This window comes from Embiotoca jacksoni, unplaced genomic scaffold, assembly GCF_022577435.1.
Source record: "Embiotoca jacksoni isolate LCO1_2020_lvr unplaced genomic scaffold, fEmbJac1.0.p SCAF_60, whole genome shotgun sequence".
Classification (NCBI taxonomy): Eukaryota; Metazoa; Chordata; class Actinopteri; family Embiotocidae; genus Embiotoca; species Embiotoca jacksoni.
In genome coordinates, this window is record NW_027185415.1 from 418684 (window position 1) to 446527 (window position 27844).

Consider the following 27844-nt stretch of genomic DNA (forward strand, 5'->3'; position numbering starts at 1 on the left):
GATGCTGAACTCATATTTATGTAATAATGCATTTCAATAGTTGCAGTTGTATGTGAGGAAACAGTCATGATTAGTGCAGCACAGATGTTTTGTATCGCTTGGGAACATGCAAGAGGTCAAATCTTCTGACTCTTGGAACAATATATTTCCAGTTATGACTTCACTCATTGCTGACATCAGTTTTAATCTTTTGTTGTTGTTGTTGTTGTTGTTATTGATGATCATAAACCTTCTGTTTTGTTGAGGATAAAAGAGGCTTTGTTCTGGATCAAACGTCAAACAACGGCCAGCAGGTGTGTCATCGCCGGCTGTCTGCTGGAAGGAGGATTCATTGTGTCGCTGCCTCACCACCTGCAGGGAGCGACTGCAGTGTGAACTACCGTTAAAATGATCAACTGGGCTGATTTACAGACGCGTTGTTCCACTGGCTTCACTCAACTCAAGCTCTTGATGATGGTTTTTATTAGTCTTTCAACCTACTTATTATTAAAATTAGCACTTTTTAACAAAGTTCATTTTATGATCAGTTTCATAGCATTCAGGATAAATCTACAGCAGCAATGAGATTTCAACATCACATTAAGTCCTTCACATGCTGACAGAACAGTTTTGACCTTCCGATGCATCGACTCCTCAAGACCAGGAAAAGGTCCAGATTTCAAAAAGGTCAAAAACAAAACGATCCTACCCTCAACTCCTCCTCGTCCTCCAGTCTGACCAGCAGCCGTGGAGCTGGTGAGCGTGTGGTTGGGACACAGGAAGTCGTCCTCACCGTTTTCTTGACGTTCAAGTTGTTAGGTGGTGAAAACGCCGCTGCTAAGCAACGGCAACGTGGACAGTTTATAGAAGTCACAGCAAACTAGTGGATGGGTAACGTATTGCAGGAAATGCAAAGACATAATGACAAAGGGAAAATATTAGGCTACTGGGACTTTTACCAGTTTTCTCAGACGTATTAAACTACAAAGAAAAACTCTGTGACAAAAATATTACAATAAAATAGCTTAATGTCCAACAAAAGCTGAACTTCTACAGCCTCTGCCATTTTCACTGTCAGTAAAAACACAACTCGTAAACTCAGAGCATAGTGACATTTTTTAAGGTCCAATGTTGTGAATACCACAACAGAGGAAGGAACGTTCGTATGGACTCTCCTGAAAATAATCCCTCATTCATTAGAAAAGAAGATTCAAGAAGACCTGTTTTTGGGGGCGTGTCTGTTTGATTGACAGGTCTGTGGTGCAGTCAGGTTACAGCTATCGGTGGGCGGGACGTAGTATCGTCAGGTTTCCGATCAGATCGGTCAGATCCACCGCTGGCTCCTCCCCCAGCTCGTCCAAATATGGTCACTTCCTGCTCCAAACCGCTCCGAACTAACAAGATGGTGGGTTGGTTGCCGTTTGGGTCACATATGTGCAAAAACGCTGACTAATTACTCTGAGTTCATTTTGAAAAGGGACCAAGTGTGAAAACTCTGATTCCACCAGAGCTGCTCAGGACATCGCAGCAGCGGTACGGCTGAATTTGCTTGAACAAATTGTTGGAAAACATTTGTACCTCTTTCTCATCCCCTTTCAGTGATTACCATGTGTCCTTGTCAAAACCGTCCTCTTTTGCCATGACAGAAATGACCTTTTGACCACAGCTGCAGTAAATATCTGCAGTCATGTGGTAAAAAAAAAGAATTTCTTGATCTTATCATCTCACCTCTAAATCAGTGCGAACAATTAACTCAAGATTCATCCCACTTAAAATAGGTCGAGCAAATAGCTCATAAAAAGTACCACCAAAAAGTCACTTTGTTTAGTTAATAACTTTGAAAAGCTTGTTCTATTTTTGTTTGTAGATCCTCTCCAGAACAAACAGGAAGAGGAGTGTGCTGAATTACTCCGTCTCTCTGTACTTCCAACAGTAATTACCAAGAAGGTGTTTTCTGCTCCAGTCCTAATTATATTTATTACATTCCTGGTTTTCATTTAGTCCACCTCCTCTGAGACAATAATCTACCATGTCATAGAGGAACACAGAAATACAAACAGACGACACACACACACACACACACACACACACACACACACACACACACATGAATATACCTCTGAAACTATCTGAGTTTCCCTGTGCTGGTGGGCGTGTCCCTGTGCTGGTGGGCGTGTCCCTGTGCCGGTGGGCGTGTCCCTGTGCTGGTGGGCGTGTCTGGTGTGTGTGTGCAGCTCGTTCAGCTCCACCTGCTGCCCATCAACTCTTGTTCCTGACACAGGCTGATCCTCATCCCACTGATCACCTCAGTAGTACATCTACTGCCGGTCTTCCACTGGCTCAGATGGTTCTGCTTCAGCGTCAGAGTTCTGCCGGCTCTCACCTGCAGACCTCTGGTCCCTGGATGCACCTGTCTGTCTGCTCAGCTGCCAGCGGTAACCTGCGGTGGCTCCCCGAGTTCTCCCCGAGTTCTCCTCGAATAAGACCCTTACTGCCCAATCGCCATCTTATCTTGGAGCTCACAGTACATTATTCCTTACTTATGTTCCTAGAATTTCCAACGGTATAATTGGAGCCTTTCACACCCATGCAAGTACCTCTTAATTATACTGTGGTATAGCACCTGACTACTGTAGTGGAGTACAGTACTGGAGTATAGTACTGGGGTACAGTACTGGAGTACAGCACTGGAGTATAGTACTGGAGTGCAGTACTGGAGTATAGTACTGGAGTACAGTACTGGAGTATATTACTGGAGTATAGTAATGGAGTATCATGCTGGCATATAGTGCTGGAGTATATTACTGGAGTGTAGTAATGGAGTATAGTACTGGAGTGTAGTACTAGAGTATAGTAATGGAGTGTACTACTGGAGTATAGTACTGGAGTGTATTATTGGAGTACAGTACTGGAGTATATTACTGTAAAGTACTAAAGTATATTACTGGAGTTTGGTACTGGAGTGTAGCACTGGAGTATATTACTGGAGTTTAGTACTGAAGTGTAGTACTGGAGTACAGTACTGGAGTATATTACTGGAGTGTATTATTGGAGTACAGTACTGGAGTATATTACTGGAGTACAGTACTAAAGTATATTACTGGAGTTTGGTACTGGAGTGTAGTACTGGAGTATATTACTGGAGTTTAGTACTGGAGTGTAGTACTGAAGTACAGTACTGGAGTGTAGTACTGGAGTACAGTACTTGAGCATATTACTGGAGTATATTACTGGAGTACAGTACTGGAGTAGAGTACTGGAGTGTAGTAGTGGAGTATATTACTGGAGTATAGTACTGTAGTATAGTACTGGAGTACAGTACTGTAGTGTAGTACTGGAGTATATTACTGTAGTATAGTACTGGAGTACAGTACTGGAGTATAGTAGTGGAGTATATTACTGTAGTATAGTACTGGAGTACAATACAGGAGTATATTACTGTAGTATAGTACTGGAGTAAATGTATTGAGTTACTTTCCATCACTGCTGTCCATGCTTTTCTTTTGTCCCCTCAACGTGTCGAGGCAGAGGACCCCCCCCCCCCCCCCCCCCCCCCCACACACACACACACACACACACACACACACCTCTGGTTCTGGTTCTGGTTCTGGTTCTGGTTCTGTCTGAGGTTTCTTCCTCTTCAATGAACGTTATTCTCCCTGGTATTGCTCACGTGTGAATTGTTGAATTGTTGGTTTCCTCTATTTAATGTTGTGAGATTAATTAAATTGAATTGAATATATATATTCACTGTTTACAATACAGAGTCGTAGTGTTGTATGATTTTTGGTGCCTTGATAAATGTGTGACCCATACTGCCTGTCTGTCTGCCTGTCTGTCTGTCTGCCTGCCTGTCTGTCTGTCTGTCTGTCTGTCTGTCTGTCTGCCTGTCTGTCTGCCTGCCTGTCTGTCTGTCTGTCTGTCTGCCTGTCTGTCTGCCTGTCTGTCTGTCTGCCTGCCTGTCTGTCTGTCTGCCTGCCTGTCTGCCTGCCTGTCTGTCTGTCTGCCTGTCTGTCTGCCTGCCTGTCTGTCTGTCTGCCTGCCTGTCTGTCTGTCTGCCTGCCTGTCTGCCTGCCTGTCTGTCTGTCTGCCTGTCTGTCTGTCTCCCTGCCTGTCTGTCTGTCTGTCTGTCTGTCTGCCTGTCTGTCTGTCTGTCTGTCTGTCTGCCTGTCTGTCTGTCTGTCTGTCTGTCTGTCTGTCTGTCTGTCTGCCTGCCTGTCTGTCTGCCTATCTGTCTATATCTACATCAGAGGCTTGAAGCACATGTAAATGTTAACACCTCTAATCTTCAGGAAGTTGCAGTGAGTTTCCAGACAGATCCGATCCGGTTGCACTGAAAAGTCCCAGTTATGTGTTTTCTGCTCGGTTCCGGCATCATGATGTCGTCTGTGTTCATTTCTGCAGAAACATCTTGAAACATCTTGAAACATCTTGACTGCTCTGATGGCTCATTGAACACAGTTCAATTACCTCATATCACATGATGTCAGAAACAGGCAGGCTGAAGCATCCTGTTGTAACACTGCTGCTGGACGGCAGGTTTCACGCTGTGTTCACTTCATTTCAAGACTCATATCTAAAACCAAAATCACAGCACTAATGCTCCAAACAGTTATATAATTGAAATGCCCAGCTCAGGTTTACTGTAATATTGCATCTTGAAGTGGTCGAGTATATTTATCTGTTGACAATTTTATAGACCTTAAAATAGCATCTAATTTCATGGAGAGAGGATGTAAATATTTATGGAGGTTTAATGGCTCATATCTCCTTTAAGAGACAGAGTGCTGTGTTATTAACCAGGCTCTTCTTCAGTATGTTGGAGATGTTAAGCCTCTTTGATTTTTTTTTTCCTGGATATATTTCGGTGTACAATTTCTTCTTTGTGATTTTTTTTTTGTTGTTCTACTTTGAGCACAAACATTTAGAAAACCCCAAAACAAGTGCATGTCTTCATATAGCTATTAATAAGTATGTTCATTTGTGTCAGTATTCTCTTTGATAGGGTCATGATTTTAATCATTTGAAGGACTTGTACAATATAATTCATGCCATCCAATATTAAACCTCTTTGTCAGTTTTTTGTAAAGAAAAAACCAAGAAGAGGAAGAAAGAAATGGATGAAAAGAAAGCTTGAAATATAAGGTCCAAACAAGACATGGTGTCCTGTTCTTTAATTATTCTCCCGGCTGTTATTTCACCTTTTGTCCTCTCTATTCTCGGAGGTAATCGTTAGAAGTTCCTGGGCTCGGTGTTTTTTCCAGTCGCTGCTCTCCTCTCCATGTTGTACTCGGGCAGAGTGAGTAAACATCAGGGAGCAGCACGCCTCCCCTCCGCTGGAATATTGATTGTTTGGTGTGGCGGTGAGGAGCACCTACTGTGACCGACACACCTCGCTCCACAGGATGAGGAGGCCACCAGGAGAATAGCTGCTCTCGGCTCGGCGGCTTGATTTCAAGCTCCTCGCTGCCTATTTTAGGGTTTGAAAATGTCTCTGTCTCACTGAGGGTTTGTTTGATATAATAACAGAAGGTTGTTCTGTGTCCAAAGAAGAAGAGACACCTTTAATCTAAAGTCTGAATGTCTTGGATATTACTGAAGATTAACGGAACAATTTCCAGTACTGTATCTGGAGGTTGATTTGGTCCTTGTGTTAAAAATCTTGTATTTGAAAAGCTGTTAAATTGGACTCATTAAACTCCTCTGATCTACATAATGTCAGAGCATTAAAAACTAAAACAGTGAAGTTTAGAAAAAGGTTTTCTGTTTAAAGGCTGTTATCCAAACTGTGTAATAGATAAGTGGTAAAACCTTGTGTGTTTTTTTTTTACTATATTTCTACCCTTTGAAGACATTATGAAACAATCAGTCACAAAACAATGAAACTTACAAAATGTCTTTTTTAACATTCCCAATTAAAAATGAATAAAAAACATAATAAAGTAGGTTTTAACATTTAAGTCAAAGATGTTTAATTAGGCTTCAGCTCAAGCTGTCAGCCTGAATGAAACCAAGCAGTTTGGATCTGACCTGTGTCTGAATTTGAAATTTGTTTTCCCTCCAAAATATGATATTTCTGTGGTATCACATCTTAATGGTGAGATCAAATTTAAAAAAGGCTTTTCTTAAATAAATTTTGAGCGAATACGTCGTTACTGCATTTAGTCGGTTAATACAAGCAGTAACTGCTGTATTGAAGTTAGTTCACAAGGAACCAGTAAACTTTTAGAGATTAGAGACCCTAATCAACAAACTTGTGGACAACACTGACAATTTAATGTCAAAGTGCAAATCTATTGAAAATGTTTGACAAAAACATTTTCTATCTTAAATTATATCCCACCATAAATATTGAGAACGACCCACTGCCAGCGTCCAGTCTGAACACAGCAAACATTACAAACAGCTCCACCACTGCGTTACCAGTTTTAATTAAGTAAACTGTATTTTGTTCTTTTGCGTTTTTACTATAAAGTCTCTTATTTTGACAAAACAATCTGATTTCAAGGTCTTTCTGTCTGAACTCCATTTGCTGATAAAGACTGAAAGTTGTTGAAAAAAGCCACAAAGTAAGGTTTGAGTTCAGATAATTATGTTATATTTGATATAGATGATATAGTTGGAACCTCCACAGTAATAAAGTCAGATATTAATATTTCCATTTATTTTGGCCTCGCAGATTATTTAATAAATAAAATGAGCATTATGTTCAACCTAATGTTAGTTTTTGGTATCATCTGATATATCAATGATCAATTATCATTATTTTCTTTTGAATTGTTTTTCTCTGCTTTATAATCCTTCTTTATGTGAAGATAATGTATGTAGTTAATTTGTATTATAATTAGTATCACTGGCAGAATTTAAAGTTGACAGGATAGGAAAACTACGTGATTTAAATATGTGACTTTGTAGAATTAAACGAGAAATCAGCATGAAGAAGAAGAAGAAGAAGAAGAAGAAGAAGAGTGGAAGTGACTGATGGCTGATGGGATTGATCTGCTAACCCCTCGTCGGTGGCTCCTCGGACGCCTCGCTCCTTCAGCTCTTACGTAATCCTGCCGCGGCTTCAGCCGGTGAATTCCTGCTGTGTTACCGGATAGCCTGCCGTTCCCAGTCCGAGTGCAGGTCAAACATATCGGGAACATCTACATCTCCTCCGGCCTACAACTCTCTGTTGGCGTTGCGTAAGTGTTGCCATGGAAGTGCGTCTGCGTCGCCATGGCGTCGTGCTCATTGTTATGAAAACACGGTGTTTTGCCCGATGTCACACGGCTGTATGTCGGAGATGTGCTGTCCTGTTCAATGTAGAAGTCCATTTGTAGTTCATAGAAACGGTTCTTTAATTGGTTCTTTAATGAGACAAAGCAGGCTACATCAGGAAACAGCTCCTTTTTTCTCATAACAACTGCACTCTTACATACATTTTTACAGTCATAGACTCAAACCTATATACTCAATGGCTTTTTTTACTGCTTCACTTGAAAAGTCTTGCTGATATTCTGCTAAACGTGTGTATATTTCTGTTTTGGTGTTTAAAAGCTTGAGACTGTGTTCATTTTCCAGAACTGCCCTCCTCTCACCCATTGAAGTCGACCTTTGACCTATGACCTTCCAAAGGGAGAGGAATTCACAACAAAGTTTAAAGTTCCTAAACGATGCGCTCAGAGTACATCGACCTCAGATCTTTGCTTCTGAAGAACATGCTTTTCTCATCTTTAAAGTACTACGTTTTCATATTTTTTGTCACATACAAAACAGAAAAAAAAAAAAGTCCATTATATACATCCTCCATTTCTCTCATTGCAACCACAGGTCCCTTTTCCTGCAACAGTAGCAAAGATCGCATTTGATATTTTTGGACCGAGATGTTGACCACCAGTCCGGTTGAGACATCCTGGTTTTATTTACCCTTGGTTTCTAAGTTTACTCTAATCATGCGGTTCAAAAGAAGGAAAATAAAATGAAAATGGATAATAATCTTTAGAAATCCTTCAAAGCAGTTGATCAGTTCAGCGACAAAACCTCACAAACTGGAGAGAATTCCTTTGAAGCACGGTGGTCCATCTGAGCATGTCTGTGTGTTGTTTCAGTTTTGAAGATTATTCTCGTTGTGTACCATCAAAACACGAACTGCCAGTCTGTTGCGCATCTGGCAGCGAGCTGAAGAGACGTGAGGCGGGGTAGCAGTGGACTTACAGCTGGTCAGTTAAGTCAGGGTTCACATGTGGAACGTCTTCTTCATACCGGCCGGTCCACCGCGTACTGGCAGGGGCTCAGGTTGGACACGGGGTTCTGCACCGCCGGGTAGGCGAAGTTGGTGTGCTGCTTGGCCTTGAGCCGCAGGCTGGCCAGGCTGGAGTTGCAGGTGTCTCTGTACATGTAGGGGCCGGCCGTGGTGGCGTAGGGGCACGTGGCCGCGGTCACCGCCACCGAGTTGAGCGCCGCCGGCCCGTTGAGGTTGTTGAGGTTTCCCAGATTGTTGAGGCTAGCAGCGGGAACGCCGGTCACCGCCGAGGGGACCATGCTGGAGGCCATGTTCATGGAGGGGATGGAGCTGGGGGGGGAGAACATGGGCTGGGAGGACAGGGGACTTACATTCATCGAGTTAAAGAACGGGAAGCTCTTGGCGGAGAGCGGGCTGCTGGCGAGGCTCTTGGTCGCCCAGTTGTTGTAGGAGTAGCCTGTGTACATGTCGTCGTAGGGCTGCATGAGTCCATTGAACTGGGCGCCGAAGCCATTTTTACACAACTCGGCCTGCTGGTTCCTCTCCCGCTTCCTCCACTTGGCACGCCGGTTCTTGAACCAAACCTGAGGAAGCCAAAGGGAGAATCCATGTGAGAGGATAGTCCGGGTTCGAACGTTGTGTGTGTGTGTGTGTGGAGGGGGGGGGGGGGGGGGGGGGACACAGCGAACCCCACGCTGACCCACTGGCAGGTCAGCACCTCGCACGGCAGCTCTGCTACCGCTGGTGTGTGAACGGGTGAGAGTCCATTTAAATGGTTCAAATCTAAAGTCTTTCTGGAAAACTTGGACAATAAATTATGAAACAAGCAACAGAGCTGCATTTTTTTTTTTTTTATCTCTTTAGGATTCACATTTTTCTAGCTGAGCATGAAGAATAAAAAATAGAAAACCTGAGGAAGTTATTTTCGAATGACTTTTTTCTTGGTGAACTGTCAGTTTAATTGTGAAGCACATCCAGTCAGAGTATCCTAACCCCTTCAGATACTTCCACTAATATTGTGTGCACATGTATCGAGAGTTTTTGGAAGATATAATGATCCCAGAAAGTGCGTTAAAGTCTATCCTCAAACAGTCATATTAGGCAGGGCTTATTAAAACTAATCATTCACTTATTTGAATAGTGAGATCCCAATGAAAGAAATGTCAGGGAAGGGCAATCTTCAGATTTGTCATTTTATGGTCCTATATTTGGAGGATATGAAGTGGATTAAAGCTTGAGTGGAAAATCTAAATTGGGGCTTTTCAGAAATATAAAATGTTCCTCTGTAGACAAAGTTCTGTGCAAACTTTTGCTCTGAATTGGACACATGAGGGCAGAAACACGGCATGACAGAAGCCTCCTGGTCATCTGTTAACACTCATGTATTTGTATTACATCAAAATCATTTGGTATCAGATTTTTTTTATCTCTTTAATCCTCGTAAAACGTTTACAGGCCCTTCTTGTGTCGATACTTAGCCACCTCTTTTCCTCCTCGCCGTGCATGCCGTGCATCACCCAATCCTCTGTTATTCCAGTAACAGAATGCTGTTGACCATTAATATGAGCACAAAGTGCCTGCGTGACTTTTCCATCCTGCCCAGTGACAGCAGGGGAAGCCCCACGCCGGAGGACACCAGCTACCTAATCTTCACTGTGACTCAGAGGCAATGTTGTCTGAAGGTTCGTGGAAGAGGCTGAAGGTCGAGGTTGTTCATCACCTTGTCTGCAGCTACGTTTCCATGTCGTCTGTGAGGACGCCCGAGAAGAAACGCAGACCACAACGTGCTCAGAAAATGCACCACAGCATTGATTGTAAAAGTGGGTGGAGCTCTGATTGTAAAAGTGGGTGGAGCTCTGATTGTAAAAGGTGTGTTGGAGAGCTCAGTCTTCATGAGGAGTTTAACTGACAGTTTGTGGATCCACAGTTCAGACCGGTTAGAAAAGCTGTATGTGACGAGCTCGATCACCTTTCTACCAAACTGAAGCAAATTTCTGTAATCAAACCTGGTGGAGGCTTCTGGCCTGGTCGGGTCCAAACGGGTCTTTAGTGCAGCTAATGACAACACACACTGTTCTGAAAAACATTGACGAGGCCGCCGACATCAGGTTTATCTGCGGCTAAACGATGAGAAGAAAACTATGATATCAATTACATGCTGAACCCATTGACATTCTTTAAACTATGTCCTACTGGGTTCATACAATCCAACTTTACAACCATCAGTCAAAGGAACAAACACCTGCTTACTAACGGCAGCATGACGATGTCAATTCTAACAAAACAAATGTTAAAAGATCAATTTAAAAACACATTGAAACAAACATTTTGCCCAAACTGCTGAAACTCTGGGCAGTGACCCACCAGACGGTGAGACCGGTCCGGTATTTCTTCCTCGGGGAGATGAGCCCTGCCATTGAAATGCCTAACTCCCCTAAAAAGACCACAAAGGACCTGCAGGCCGGCCTCGTTGTACAATCTTCTGACGTCGCCGCAGGTTTAAGTTCAGGATCCCTGAACCGAAACATGCGTCTCGCCCAGAGAAGTCTTTCTGAACTCTGAGTTGCTCAGAGAGGAGCAGCTCGCAGAAATCTGCGTGATATCCCAAAAATGAAAAGAAAACACCAGTATGTGTTTGTGCATTTGTGAATTGTGCCATGAACATGCTGCAGTTGTGCTACGAATGGATGAAACACTGGTGTGCAGAGTGGTTCTGGTTTTAATACGCGGAGCAGCGGGTCAGAAGCAACCAGGATGACGACTGACAGACAAAACGACTTTTCTTCAATCGTTGTGACATTAAAATCCTTTGAGTCAAACTGAAACATGCAGAAAACTGATCATTGTATTGCCATAAAATGACTATTTCATCCCTTCAGCCTCGGCTGTGCTCCTGCTCACATTATCGCTTTAAGAAGCTCCTGGGCAACGATTAGCTTTGGTCCCGTACTAAACGCCTGAACATGAACCCTGCTGCTATTATCAACAGTAATAATTATTATTATTATCAAGTTCAACAACCAAAACCTCAAGAGCTGAAACAAACTTCAACATGTCTTAGTTGTTGGTAATATTATTAAACAGATTTGTTTGGGAAATATAGACCACATGAGGCCAGTAAAATAAAATAATACAAGTTTTAAAATTAGAGTCTGACACAGAGTCAGTTTTAACAAAATTGTGCCAAATAATGAGCTAATTATTCAGGACTCAGCTTGGTTGATATATTCAGCTTTAGAGGTGCAAAAAGAAAAATACTGGCATACATAGTTAATCTAAATGACCAAAATCAGTGGAGATGAGTGAATCTTTGGGGCGATTCTCCGTTCGATCCAATCTTAGTTAAACACATGACCTGCCGTCCATTAATATGGCAGCATGTTAGCATGCTGATGTTAGCGGTCAGCTCAAAGCAGTGATAGATATGTAAAAAGGAAGTCACACACGAGGCCCCCCACACCCGGTGTTATCAACATGTCCGTCACACTGAAACTCAGCTCCCTGATGGATCACATGACGAGTCATGTGATTGGGAGCTTAACAGCTGACAGGTTTAGTGTTCGGGGCGTGCAGGGTTCAGGAGGGCCGCTGATTAGGAGCGAGACATTGTGCAGTCTGTTGTCCTTTCAAAATAACAACCAAGAGTGCGCGCTATGTGACCTTTCATCTAGCCAACATTTATTTGATTCGTTACTCGTCGGGCGAGCCAGCGATGGTATTGTCCCCGTCAGTGTCGTCCTGTTGCCTAGCAACAATGATGAGCGAACCGCTGCACCTTTAACACGGAGGGTCGCTGCGCTGAACTCCAGAAAACATCTGACCCTCAACAGCACTGGCAGCTTTCTTGTATTGTTTTAACCTGAATGAAACCAACATGACCACAGATCTTCATCCCTTAAAGCTGTAATCGTATTTATTACCTCACATCCAACCTACAGTTCAGCACGAACAACTTTCCTCGGACAAAGTTTCCATCACGTCTCTGCAGATGGAGGAACAAAATGAGATGCAGTTCAAATTCCTGCAAAAAGCAAGTCGGAGGGCTGAGAGGGAAGTTTGTTTTGTCGGGATTTAAAGTTAATCACACGCCACATTTCACAAGTGTCCAGAAGAAGAAGGAGAACAGACAGAAATGAAGCTGTGTAAAAGAGCGAGGATGACCGGTGATGTTTAAAGGGGCAATCTGTAAGATGTTCAAATCTAAATATTCAAAAACTGTCTGAACCTATGAACAGGATGTGTACAAACAGACATGTTGATGTTTTTTCAGAGTATTGTGTTGCAGAAAAAGCCATGAAATTAGCATGCCAGCCAGCTAGTGCCTGCCAGTCCTGTCTTGTAATTCCACTTCGTACCACTAGATGGTACAGTCAGTCACTGAAGCCTCGAGTCCAGAAAAGATGTTTTTTTTCTAACTTTTAATGACGATGAATGGACCAGTAAACACAACGATGGAGAAACAACTCCTGGCGAGTAAAAGAATAAAGTTGTATGCTGAACTCGTTATGTTTCTGCTGTTAATGCTAACGATAGCTACGTAGCGATGGCCTGATAAAGACACCTAATAGTAAACTGTAAATCTTACACAGCACTCCTCTGTCTAACATCACTGTCAATATTAAAATGTTTAGTTTGCTGTTAGTTGATACGAGGTTCAGATCAGCTCGTCATAGCTATCAACCAACTGAAGCCATTTTATTAAGCAGACAAACCAGGTGCTCTGACATTGTTTGGACAATTTAATACAGATTGATATTCGTTCAGCTAATGTCAACACAAACTGTACAAAAAATATTTTATGCTTATTAAGAGGCTCGTTTCTTGCTTAAGAAGGTCTTCTTAAAAAAGGAGATAAACAAGCTACAACATAAACAAGAGGCTAACTTGATCATCAGTTATAAAAAAAATAAAACATGAACTAACAGCAGGAGAAGAATATGTAAATCTACCAAACTGTAGAAACTCTGAGAGCTGGTGTTTTATTCTGATCCGTAATCCTCATAAACATCAAGAACTCGTCCAACACTGTCAGTCAGAGGATCTGATTGGTTCAACACTGAACAAAGGGCAGACTGCCTCACTACTGCCCCCTAATGTACCAAGTGGTATTACAAGATGGGATTTCACTCCTACAAGTTCCAGCTTTAAGGTACCAACATGGCAGCCAGGAAGTCAAACTGGAGTAACAGATTAAAAATCACCAAAACAGCAAAAGGGTTTGAAATACTCCCCGGCAGGACATTACAACTCTGTTTTATTATAGTTAATGATGATTGAGTCAAACAGCATCATATTTCATAGTGATCTACCAGAGATGTCATGTATTGTATGTGATTGGCCAGTGCAGCATCTTTGCTGGATTATATTTCAGAGAACGCAGAAGAACCGACCGCCTGTAGGTTCCTTCAGTTAAAAGATAAAACAGGATCTGCTGCTGTCACTGTTATATTTAAAGATAGGATATTAAATAATGAGCAAAATCATTTTTATAAATGGACTCAAAGGGCGTAGAGGATTACTCCTGTTCCTACCACCTTCTGTTTACCTGAGCTCTCTGAGTTGACCCTACACTGCAGACAGACTCCAGGTCAATCAAGATGATTGCATTTTCTTTCACGTAAAGTTTAAGCCAGCTCTAAAAGTTTGGACTGTGCCGGCAAAAACTGGTGTCCAAAATAAAAAGTGTCGACCAGGACAAGATTCACTCTGAGGAGAAGGAGGAAGATCTTCAGGAGTCATAATCTGAGCAGCAGAAACGTGTCTTTGCAGAGTGTTAGATTGACACAACAAACAGAGACGCACATCATTTTTGGATTATCTGCATGTAACCATGTTCCTTCATTTGAACTGGATATGACAGCTCGTGGGTTAGCATGCCTCGGACCACATCACTGAAAACATGGAACAAAAGGAGCATCTCTACTGCCGGTGGAGCCGGTGGAGCCGGCGGAGCCGACGGAGCGAGTACCCACCCTGACCCGCGCCTCCGTGAGGTTGGTCCACACCGCGATCTCCTCCCTGGTGCTCATGTCCGGGTAGCGGTTCCTCTGGAACGTGGCCTCCAGCTCCTGCAGCTGCTGGCTGGTGAAGTGAGTCCTCTGCCGCCGCTGCTTCTTCTTCAGAGAACCGTCCTCCGCGCTGGACTCATCCAGCTGGTTCTGGTGGGATTTCTCTGTGTCTGCAGACACACATGAAAAAAAAGTAGCGATGAGGACGCTGAGAGGAAGATGGACGGCAGGCTGGACCGCTGAGTTCAGTCTGCAGCTTCATGATCGTAGTTTGATGAAAACAGTTTCCATGCTGAGGTGATAATAAGATAGATGACAACTGGTGAAACTCCACCGACAGAAGAACCAAGACATGCATTCAAAAGCTCAGCAACAAGCTACTCAAGCCCACAGTAACTTTTAATGACCTTTCATCATCCTCATAATTACATCTAAGTAGTGTAACCTGCATCCCTCACGGGGCCATTGGAAGATATAGATCATGTCATATACCACCAGTAAGTGAAAATGATAAGAAATGGTGTACATGTAAGTTAAGTGACTTCCTGTCCAACAATGAGCTGTAACCCTGCCGCTGGTTTTCATATACTGGTCAATATTAAAAATGGAAGAAATGAGTTGTTTTCAGGTACAAACTGAAACAGGAGTTTTTCCCTCCTAGTTTATGTGGGAATTGTTGAATTGTTGAATTGATGAATTGATGAATTGATGAATTGTTGAATTGTTGAATTGATGAATTGTTGAATTGTTGAATTGATGAATTGATGAATTGTTGAATTGATGAATTGATGAATTGATGAATTGATGAATTGTTGAATTGATGAATTGATGAATTGTTGAATTGTTGAATTGTTGAATTGATGAATTGATGAATTGTTGAATTGATGAATTGATGAATTGTTGAATTGATGAATTGATGAATTGTTGAATTGTTGAATTGATGAATTGATGAATTGATGAATTGATGAATTGTTGAATTGATGAATTGTTGAATTGTTGAATTGTTGAATTGATGAATTGATGAATTGTTGAATTGATGAATTGATGAATTGTTGAATTGATGAATTGATGAATTGTTGAATTGTTGAATTGTTGAATTGATGAATTGATGAATTGTTGAATTGATGAATTGTTGAATTGATGAATTGTAGAATTGATGAATTGTTGGTTTCTCTGTATAATATTGTAAAGTCTTACTGTAAAGACTTTAATGTGTTAAGTGCCATGAAATAACCTGTGTTGTGATTTGGTGTGATATAAATCAAATTTAAATGAATTGAATACTGAAATATGCTGCTCATCCATCCGTTGTTTATTTCTCCAATATTTTCTTAAATAAGTTTTAAGTTTTAAGTAAAAAAATATATTTTTACAGAAACACTTCTTTTTACTCTAATTTAAAAAAAAAAAAAACGCTTCGCTTCTAAATAAAAGCATCATCTGCAAAAAGTTAATTTATCATAAATAATATCACTACTATATTCAACATTACTGGATTATTACAAATACAGTCATTATTATGTAAACCAAATGTTTAACGTTGTAGCTGGTGGAGCCAGTTTGTCCATTTAGTGGTTTGGTTTAGTCATCATAAATACATATTTCATTAGTAATTCACTAAGTGCATTTGTCTACAAAGTACCTGCTGTTGAATAAATGTAATTATGACGTAGAATTTTTCACTAAAGTTTAGTGTGTGTATAAAGCTTTGTTAAATGTAAATATTTAAATACAACTCAACATTTTGAACTGTATTTGTATTCGAATTTACTTCCATCTTGTAAAGGAGGTTTATGATGGTTGTCGTGGTGATTTCAGAGAACTTAATCATTAAAAATAATCTATTTAATCCAGAGGAAATATAAATGAAAATGTATTATCGGACACTTTTCCACATTTTATGATTATGTAAAATGTTGCTGTAATTAGAAGGACAGTCTTTCCTCTAAGAAGTTTACAGTCTGATGTCACTTTAACTGATGATCAGAATAATGTGGGACACAAATGCACCAAAATATAACAAGTATTTTGTATTATTGGAACCAGGCACTGACCTACACTTTATATGTGCACATTATTACGACACCTTTCGCCGTGGATCAGACCACCGCCATCCCATCATAGCGGATGCTGACTGGACAATATTAGCAGATCAAGTGTCATCAGAAATCCCTTCATCTCCCGGCGGTGGAACGACGAGCAGACGTGTGTGACGTCGCCGACAAAGAACGACTGCAAACACTGCAGGAGGTTGAAAGACGCGCAGCAGCAGCGATGAGTGCTTTTGGCCCCCAGCGCCGCCAGCTTAAAGGACCACACATCCATGTTGTGTCTGCCGGGGCTCCTCGCTGCCACATCTGACTCCTGCAATTTGAGGACCTCACAGAAAGCAGCGAAATTAGTTGGCCAGCTAATCCTGCGAATCAGGCTTTTGTGACTGGGGCAGGTTGGGTTCTGTTTGAGGAGGGCTTAGCTCTCCGGGAGCACTTCGAAATGATCAGCTGGCTTTAAAAGGAGGCTCCACAAGGCCAGCAGAAAAACCAATAAGGAGCGAGCTGAGGCTGTTGTCCTGGCAGTAAACTGACACTGGCTGAGCTGTCACTTAAGGCTCAGGTCTTTACAGAGGAAAGGGCAGCCCTCCTTAGTGACGCGCCCGCCAACAATAGGAGCAATCTGACTGATAATGTGCCGACATGACATGAGTCGTTCCAGGTCAGCGTCTCAAAGGGCTTTAATCTGGAAAACAACCTCAGCGGGCTTTTAACCAAATCACTTTTCAACGTGTGGAAAAATCTGAATATATATTAACAGAAATAAAATTAAAAAAAAACTCAAAGTCTGCAAATGGACTATCAAATCTATATTTGAGCAGATGAGAGCTTTCGGCAGCCGTCTGCTACACATGCTCTCTGAGATCAAGGCAAAGTCAGGTTTTACAGGAGCTGCTTTTATTCCCCAGAAGTTTACTATAATAGAACGAACTCAGGTCATTCAGTCATTCAGCGGTTCAGTCGTTGGTGTGTGCCTCCGGCGAGTGGCATCAGCAGGGTGTGGTCAGGTGTGTCGGCTTTATTCCCCCTCACAACAATGCTGTCGACATTTAAGGTTTTTATGGAGAACAAAGTGTAAGAAATGTATTTGTGATGCTAATTATTAAAAACACAAATTTTAAAAAGGCAGAATCCAGGACCAGTAGAAAGCTGTGCAGTAATCCTTTTCATACAAACGGTGTCTGTCATTATTAGCCAGCACTGTTCAAACACTGACGTTACAACGTGCCACCATGAAACCCCGTCCGCTCAAAAACAACATTTTTTTATGAACAAATCACTTCAAATTTGCACAATTTCTCAGCAATGAAATTTTATTGGAGAAATCATGAAACTTGAAATGATTCCTTATTTCTCTGACCTACAAGTAGCCAACTTTAAACGTATTAGGTCCAAAAATACTGAGGTTATCTTATAAAATACATGTTTAGCTGTTTAAAGCGCTTTATAGTACCGTGTTGTTTTTTAATTGCAAATGCCAAATTTTTCTTTTAATAACATTTGAGTTTTATTTGTAATTTCTAATATTGTAAATCATCAGGCTTTTAGTGAATAAATACATTTGATTTATAAAACATGTAAATCAGATTTAGGTCTCCACAGAAGTATCAAATCTCTCTGAATGATTTAATTAATGCGAATGAAGGCCCACCCCTTTGTATTATGGGTTTACCTACAAAATAAAAGCCTGCTATCAATGCAAACACATGAACTGTACGTGTCAGGGAAGACGGTTTTAATAGAATCAGTCTGACGATTAGGCAGAAAAATCCACAGGTCCCATCAGAGGACAAAACATGCATTCCCTTTAGGAAGAAGAACGAAGGCTGCTGCAGATCTTTTACACCACATATCTCTGGAGATACCAGAACCACACACAGTACACACTCAGGAACACACACTCAGGAACACACACTCAGGAACACACACTCAGGAACACACACTCAGGAACACACACTCAGGAACACACACTCACACAGCAGCAGGCAGACAGGTGGAGGATTCAGATGATGGAGGAAATCCAGCCAGAAGACTTGCAGCCGAACAGAATAAAAGCGGTTCTTTCAGAACCAGACCTGAACTGGACCGTTTCTGTCACGTGACATCTGTCTGCTTTGATGATGTCACTACTCAACAGCAGGCCTTCACATGAATGCACAGGCCGAGCAGTGTATGATCGATCACGTGACCAAAGTTTTAGGGTGCTGATGAAGGCCGTGAGATGATGCTGAAAACAGGAAGAAGCTCGAGTTTCTGTCTTTAAATCAAAATGTATTAACCAACTTCCAAACACGATATTTAGTCTGCCAGTCTCAGCGTCATCGAATTATCTCAAGTAGGTTAAGAGTTTACATCACTATTCTTTCCTTTGATTTTAGATTATTAAATAGCCTTTAAATAAAGAATACATGTCCTAGATTATCGGATGAATCGTGCTAAATACGAAGTTTCTCGGTGTTAAAGTGCGCTGGACTCCGACGCACTCTGAAGAAATACGTTTCGCTCTTTTGCAATTACTTTTCATATTCAAAGTGAATTGAGTTGATTTGATTAGATCCATCGGCTGAGCAGGAGGCTGCAGAGACTCACCCAGCACATGAAACAGAAGCGTGAGCCCTGATGGACACTGACTTCCGACCGGCCTGCAGCCCTGCAGCCGGCCTGCAGCCCTGCAGCCGGCCTGCAGCCTCTGAAGAAAACACCGTTTTAGCATGCTGTTTGTTTCAGGTTAAATTAGCATCCACATTGATCATATTAATCCATTATTACTATCATTACTATTATTACTATTAGTAGTAGTAGTGTCATTGTCAAGTAGCCAATTAGGCTAAACCCTAATTTCTGCGTGGACAGAATTTATGTAGGCCAAACGTTAACTTTCTCCCAAATTGTATTATTATGTATTTATTTATTTTGGCGCGTTTGATTTACTTTTAAAGATAATTGTATAATTTTATATTTATTTATTTTGGCGCGTTTGATTTACTTTTAAAGATAATTGTATAATTTTATATTTATTTATTTTGGCGCGTTTTCTTTAGTCTTCCAGGTGATTTTTTTTTTTTGCTGATCCAGTGGCGGACCGGTCGGACTGCTGCTGTACGGTGTGTCGGTGTGTCGGTGCCACTGACCGCTGGTGTCCTGGCCTTTACATCCCGGGTCGTGCTGCGGGGTCCCGGAGTCGGAGAGCGACAGCGCCGGGCTGCGGGCCTCGCTGTCCGTGAGCAGGTTAAAATCCATGACCAGGCTCTGTGGACACACACACACACACACACACACACACACACACACACACACACACACACACGGACAGACACACACACGTTAGGCTTCTTCCAAACACTGACATCATCAGGTAAAGATTTAAATACCGCCTCAAGTCCTTCACAATAAAAAGAAAAATGAACACATTTAATATTTATCTATCATTATAATAATGTATCAAACATTAAAACAATGTATCAAACATTAAAACAATGTATCAAACATTATAAAAATGTATTAATCATTATAAAAATGTATTAATCATTATAAAAATGTATCCCTGAAGCACAACTTTATCACTTCTATAATCATTATTTACCCGTAAATTACATCATAATAAGAGTGTTTACATCATCATGTTGTCTATTCTATAATATTATTATTATTTACTCCCTTAAGATATTTCTGTGACTCAATGAGGGAAATAAAAATCATTGTTTTATTATTTGTTCTGTCACCTTGCAGCCCAATTTATTTTAGATGAATATTCATTGTGTTATATTCTGTTTAAAAAGTGAACTAATTATAACGTTTATTCTCCAACACAGCAGGCATTATTACAGGACACGTCCTCACGTGCAGCTCCTATAATCCACATTAATGTGAAACAAATATAGATTCTGTCATCTAACACAGAGCAGATCTTTTGTGCAGACACTATAAAATAAAACAGTTCAGACACCTCTGATCTGTGTTTTCTGGATTTAAAAGAATTTTCCTACAAACACAAACAGAACAGAAAAGCTTTTTAGTAACGATGCAAATACAGTGAAATCCATCATAAAGTCCTTCTGAGAAACAAAGTGAAGTGAAGTAAAATTCAACGCACTGTGTTTTCTTATCGTCTGTAAATCTTCAGTTGGTTTGAAGATCAGCGGATGGAAACAGATTTCTGTCTCTTTTCTCTTACCGGTGAAACTATCTATCTAAATCAGTACGGACCGTGTTTGATGTGTGTGTTTGTTAAATGTGTGTATTGTGTTTCCATCTTCCCTTCGATCTTTCCATTCACTCATGGTTGTGGTTGTGGTCTGATCCCCTTTATAGGAGGCTGACATCAGCAGTTATAAGGAGACGTGCCCTCCGTCGGCTATATCGGGCCGGCCGAGAGCAACAGAGGTCGAGCTGCAACATTTCCAAACCAAACTCCAGCCAGCGAGGTCGAGGTGCTGCTCCATGGAGGCCCAGAAATAGTTGTCCGTTTATTTATCTGAGAGCAGTTAACACCTAGAATATGTTGGGGTGGGAGGACAGACACACACACACACACACACACACACACACACACACACACACACACACACACACACACACACACACACACACACTCGGTCCAGGCGGGGGGAGATTTGGGATGATTTATGGCTTCACTCGTGAATAAAGTCAAAATATGACAGAATGTGTTTGATTAAGAATGAGGTGCTGATTGTCGGTGACAGTCGAGGATGCAGGAAGGACATTAACGGCCCGATGACGTCCTCCGTGACTGAATTATTACAACCTTCAGCTGTCTGCTGCTGCCAGAGAGCCGGAGCATTAATGAAAGCAGAGACGCAGAATAAAAGGAACAAAGCAGCCGCTCTGAACACCGTGTTTACCCGCTACTATTGACTCTGGATTTCCCAGGACGTCAGCGGCTAAAAGCCGGAGTTGAGAGGGTGAGAGAAGTCTTCAGGCTGCTGCAGGACACAATGGCTGCATGTCATCGCAGGTTTAGAGACGCGTCCTCCTCCTGTTGACGCTTCGGATGCTGCCGGCCTCTCAGTGTGCTGTCAGCGGTGCGGTTACCAGCTTTATACTTAGAAGCAGCACATTTAGATTTTCAGGGGAAGGCGTATTTGTCACCCCACCACCCTCTCTACCCCCCCACCCCCCCCACCACCCCCCTTGGAAAATCAGCCCCCCCCCCCCCCCCCCCCCCCCCCCATCCTGAGTGTTTCCTTGCTCTGTTTGCCACCCTGCCAGCCCTTTGTGTGCCAGTCACATGAGACTTAGATCTGAAGCCTCAGAGGCATGGTGACACCCCTCACACACACTCACACACCCCTCACACACACTCACACACACACATACACACTCACACACACACACACACACACTCACACACCCCTCACACACACACTCACACACACACACACACCTCACCCTCACACACATACACACACACCCTCACACACACACACACACACCCTCACACACACACACACACACCCTCACACACACACACCCTCACACACACCCTCACACACACACCCCTCACACACACACACACACACACACACACACACACACACACACACACACACACACCCTCACACACACACACACACCCTCACACACACACACACACACACCCCTCACACACACACACACACACACACACACACACACACACACACACCCTCACACACACACACACACACACACACACACACACACACACACACACCCTCACACACACACACACACACACACACACACACACACACACACACACACACACACACACACCCTCACACACACACACCCTCACACACACACCCTCACACACACACACACACACACACCCACACACACACACACACACACCCTCACACACACACACACACACACACACACACACACACACACACACACACACACACACACCCTCACACACACACACACACACACACACACACACACACACACACACACACACCCTCACACACACACACACACACACACACACACACCCTCACACACACCCTCACACACACACACACACACCCTCACACACACACACCCTCACACACACCCTCACACACACACCCTCACACACACACACACACACACACACACACACACACACACCCTGCTGTTTGACGTCAGTGAACCTTTCTCCTCCTCTAATCAGCTCCTCGACTCGTACAGCTGACAGACTTCAGAACAAGCTGATGCCATCAATAACATGCAGCATGTATTAATTATTACTTCATGGATCAGGATATAAATTAAACCCATTTATTATATAAGTATTTTAAAATATATCATATTCTAATTTACTTTAAAGCCAGCCGTTTATAACCGATGTAAAAATGTAGAACTCTTCAGATTATCTACAGATGTGTTGAAGACTCGAGCAAAAGTCCAAACTTGATGTGAAAGACTCCTTCAGGAATATAAAACCGAGGAAGCACAGATGTTCCTGCTATAATATTTCTATTCATACGTGCTACTCTGTCTTGTTTTAAACCCGTTCTACAGAGACGGCCATCTCCGGTCTTCTTTTCCTTGTTTTGCCGACTGTGTTTTTTTAATGTTGTATGTGAATGAATCACAGTGTTCCTGAAGAGATCAGAGACAAAGCCTGTAACACGCATCACAAACATCAGGCCAATGAAGGTAACTGAATATACTTCATAGTTTCATGTAAAAAGACATTTGAGAAACTTCCACCTCAGAACATAATAAAACTCAACTGATTTTAACTTTACAACCAAATGATTGAAGTACCGTGATTGTTAAACACATTTGAGTCCTTGAAAAAATGGATTTTTAAACTATAAAAGGCCCAAATGAACTTCATACTTGCAGAGTTGTCATCATTTTGAAAGCTAACATCTGTGTTGTCCTCAGAGCTCTACATGCTGTTGGTTTCACTGACTGCACTGATTTGAATTTGGCAGAAGAAAACAGAAAAGTGCACGATGTCTTCAGTTGTCCTTTAAACTCCCCGTGACCTCACTGAGCATCGCGTCACTCTGACAAAGCAGCTTAATGCCAATCTGCATATTCTGATTAAAGGTTTAGCGCCTTATTACCACTGAATATCTGTGACATCTGAGAGGGGAATCTACATTTTCCTCCATCGAACACTTCTTGTTTCACCAGACAAACAACCCTTAAACGCACATGCTGAAGCCTTTAGAGGAGGACTTGCATGTGTTTTGTGTTGAGCATCGTGAGAATGATCGCAGCGTTTCACCACAGATTACAGGAGGAAGATGAGTATTGTGCCGCCGGCCGCAGGATCTCTGCATCCCGGGAAGAAGAGGCAGGACGGCCTCCAGAGGAAACATTAACTCCTCACTTTTCCTCCCGCTCATAACTGCAGATGTTGTATTTTTTCATCTTTTAAAGTGATAATAGTAAATAATCTGCGTGTTGTTGGATCATACATCGGCAGCAGGAGAACGTGCACCTCATCTGTGTTTGAAGAAAAGTCCTCGATATTAAAATGTCTCATTTTGTGTTTGAATGTTTCCAACAGGTCTGATGTGACATTTCAGTGAGCCGTGCTCTGCTCATCACCTGAACCACACAGATTAAAGGAACCAACAACACGCTCTCAGATCACCGGCGGCTTCTTTTGACCTTTTTAAAGGTAAAAAAAACGGAGGTTTTACTTTGTGGAGAGTTTAACGGAGCACACATGTACAGCCAGAGACTCACTCAGCACACAGCCAGCTGCTTAACTGGAAGGAAAAAGAAAAGCGAAGAGATGTGTGTTTACCTTTGAGTGGAGCCGTTTCTCTGTTTTAAATGTAAATGCCTGGTTGAGTCAGGACCCGCCTGACCAGCAGCTGTCCTTCACTCTGCTCCGTCCAGTATTTTGGTCCCAAATATTAATGTGAATGTGAGCCAGTCCGGCCGACTATATCGGCTCTGGCAGTGATGGATGGACAGACGGCTCGGTGTCAACACGGTGCTGAGAGGCGGACGGGGGAGGGGGGGCAAGCCAGTCATTTTGTCCAGAACAAGGTGTCAGTACACACACACACACACACACACACACACACACATGGCATGATTATATTTCCAAAACCAAGACCCCCCTCCCCCGCCCCAGCTCAACATGGCCAACAAGCTCTCACTGAGCTAACAAGCGGCCTCATAGCTGCCAGTCACTGATGATCTGTGGAGAGTTGATGCTGACTTCTCCTGAGGTCAACCAGCTTCCTGTCAGCTGACTCCTCAATCAAATGTATACATTAATATAATCATCATAAATGCAGCTGATCTGATTGGCTGTTCCGCTGACACGCTGTTGAAGTCCCGCTGAAACCGTCCGGTGGGACCGTGTGTGGACTCTTAATGCTGCTCACAGACTCCTGTTCGGAAATGAACGCAAATCAACAGTGAGATGAGACTCTCCGGTTTGCATAAGTCGGAGCGCTTTGCATAAGCAGTCGCCGGTGACACCGATCTCATTAAAATATATATCTGGTGATGATAATAATAAACCATAATAATACAAGCAAAAATCCTCTCATTTTTCGGGAGATTGCGGGTCCATCTGGTGGACTGCTTGCGTTTCCACGGACTGCAGACATTACCGCGGGAATTATTCATAAACGCCTGAAGAATTAATTCTCGGGATTAAGAGTTGATTAAGATGTGTGTCACTTTGCTGTCTGAGAACTTATTAAGGGTCTCCTCGAAGAGGCGGCAGATGGAATTCCAGTCCAATGTTTGTAGATGTTAATTTGTGCCCTTCTCCATCCATTTGCATATGATTGAGGGAGAGAGGCCGCGGAGTCCTGCAGCACAATCACCGGCAGATAATTGGCTGCTCAGCAGTGATTAACACGGAGCCTCCCGCATCAACAATTTATTACGGCTGATCAAAATACATTCAACTAATCTGGCTCAGTTTACAAGAGTAAAACAACTTCTTCCATTTATAACAAACCATTTAATTATTAGAAATTAGGACAGCGTTTTTAACCAACTTAACATTTTCTATTCTAGTGATTGTTGATTGTATTAACGCGAACATGCGATCTTAAAAACATAATTTGACTTCAGTTTAAATTAAGTTCTGCCTGCAGCAAATGGTTTTGAAGAACAAATGGGCTACACGGCACTTATCACGACCTCGGATGTAAATATATATGCTGCAGTGATTTTAGTTTCCCATCCAGGTCTGCCAGAAACACTTTTAATTTGTACTAGTCATTTATTCATTTGACTGGAATTATGTGAGTTAAGATTATTGTCTTATCTACAAAAAAAAAAAACAACACACAAATGTTACAGATTTTCTGAGATGAATAAAGATATCCTGGTATTTGACAAACAAACAGACCGTCCGGGGACGGTGATCGCCACTAAACGAAATATTTACATCGCGCCCTGAGGCCAAACGTCAACTTCTTTTATACAAATCTTATTTTCATATGTTCTGACCCCGGAAAAGATGCAAAGGAGGCAATAAACTGAAGGCCAACAGAAGGAAATCCAACCCTGTAATCCTGGAAAGTGGCCTTTGATATAAAGTAGGATCTAATTTATAATAGGCCTAAAACAAATCACAGCAGGAAATCAAAATCGAACATAAATTATTTAGTAAATGAAACATTAGTGTAAATATTAAAATAGGCCTATTAGACCTTTTTATATTACGAATTAAAACATCGGAGCTAAACAACACTTTTGAGTTGCAGCTGGCGCCTGATGAGCTCTTCTATTCATTTTGTCGTTGTGACAATAATTTAAGTTTAATTTTTATTCACATGTATTTAGTCATTTTGAAGAAGTGAGGTGGAAAAGGCTCGAGGCTCCATGATGCATCAGCCCGGCTCGAACAGCGGGCCTTCACGAAAAACAAGATGGGCCTTTACTTTAAAAAATAGAATATCAAGTTAAAAATCTATAATAAAAATACATCCTGAGAATAAAGTGGGAGACGCATTAAAAGCTTCAGAAACGCTGGTAACTGGACCATAATTTAATATGATTAATATCAGACTAGTAATATTATTGTAATAATAATAATAATAATAATAATAATAATAATTGTTGTTTTTATTATCACCGCTATTATTGTTGTTATTATTATTATAATTTCGTTGTTATATGTTGTTGTTGTGTTAGTGGTGGTTGTGTTGTTGTTGTTGTCAAACTGTGGGACCATGTGTTATCAATGTAGATGCAAATATGACCAGATTAAGTGAGAATGACGTCTGCCCGTGTGTGACTGTGTCCGTGCGCGTGGAGCCCGGTGGCCGGTGAGGAGCTCCGTTTGGTGTCCGTGGTCTCCTGTCTCGCGCCCGCAGCCACCTGCCACCCATCAATTCCCTCCACATCCCAGATATTTTTGTCCTCCCAAATATTTTCTCAACGTCCGTCTCAGCTTCGACATTTTTCAGAGACCTCACGAGTTTTGAATCGTGGTAGTGAAGTCTGATCGCGTGGAGCAGTGAAAGACTTTCTTGGCGCGTGGAAGCGCTGCACCACGCAGCTCCTCAGCGGGCCGGACCGCCGGGCCTCACGCGGAGGGACGGCAGCACCGTGATGGCCAAACACACAACTAACACCCGCGAGGCCCGAAAACTTCTCTGATTTATGAACTTAAAAACGTTTTGTTTGTTTTTTGATCACCGTGATCTGTGTGATGAAGCTGTAACACATTTGTACTTTGATCAGCATTATAATGTCTAATGTCTCCACAGGACGCTCCTGCTGTCCATGTCCTTCTCCTCGGAGGCCCTGAAACACTTCTGCCTGCCTTACATCGAGGATACGCGGCTGAGTTGTTACAGAAAGTTGCACATTGCAACCAAAGAGAGATAAAAAGATAGAAGGGGTGAGGGGGGGGGTGAGGGGGGGGGGGTGCGGTTAGTTTGACTTACATGGAGTCCCGGTCTGGTTAAATTAATCCGGGGGAGCGGCGGAGAGCTTGGCGGAGGGCTGCTGGGTGTCCTGGCCGCAGGTTTCCCGGTGACATGGACACAAAGGGCTCCGGCGCGTCAACAAAAAGTCCGTTTTCCTTCTTCTTCTTCTTCTTCTTCCTCTCGGTGCTGTCAGACATGAAGGCTGCGGAGGAGTGAGGTCTGATCCCCGCACCGAGCACAGGGAGGGAGGGATGGGGTGGAGGGGGGTGACTTCATGCTAAATATTGTGTGTGACAGGTCCACTGTGGAGGACCGCCCCTTTCTCTCTCTCGTTCACTCTTTACAACACATGGAGCACACGTTCATACACAATGATGTGCAGACACCACCACCCCCACCCCCCACCCCCCTCCCGATGCCTCTCCACTTTCTCCATCTCTTTCCGCTGCTGGCTTCCTCCTCTTTTATTTACCTGACAGGTGAATCACAAAGATGAAGACTTTTCTTTTCTTTTGTCAAAGCAAATTCACATTTTTTACAGTGTTTTTATTTCACTTCGAAGTTCAAGCAAAATCTAATCCAAAATAAAACCAGGTGTCCATGTGATCAATCTGACCCTGAAACAGTGCTTTAGAGCACACTAGCCTGCATGCCTGTAGCCTTATTATTTATAGTGGTCACACAAGCCTGATTATAGGCCACCTGGAGAGGGAGAAA

General features: G+C 42.4%; 1 protein-coding gene across 4 annotated transcripts; it reads right to left on the minus strand.

Annotated features, from left to right (window-relative positions):
- Positions 1-7322: 7322 nt before the first annotated feature.
- pitx3 (paired-like homeodomain 3) lies at positions 7323-27345 on the minus strand. Of its 4 annotated transcripts, none has more exons than XM_069174728.1 (4): positions 27146-27345; positions 19397-19514; positions 14179-14384; positions 7323-8790 (listed from the first exon to the last, which is right to left on the minus strand). In XM_069174728.1, exons 2-4 carry the CDS (start codon positions 19503-19505, stop codon positions 8221-8223), a joined length of 885 nt encoding a protein of 294 aa, XP_069030829.1. In that variant the 5' UTR covers positions 19506-19514; positions 27146-27345; the 3' UTR covers positions 7323-8220. The 4 variants fall into 4 exon arrangements, with proteins under 4 accessions (XP_069030829.1, XP_069030832.1, XP_069030830.1 ...); XM_069174731.1 differs by lacking the exon at positions 27146-27345 and adding an exon at positions 26895-26908; XM_069174729.1 differs by lacking the exon at positions 27146-27345 and adding an exon at positions 24025-24121.
- Positions 27346-27844: the final 499 nt, after the last annotated feature.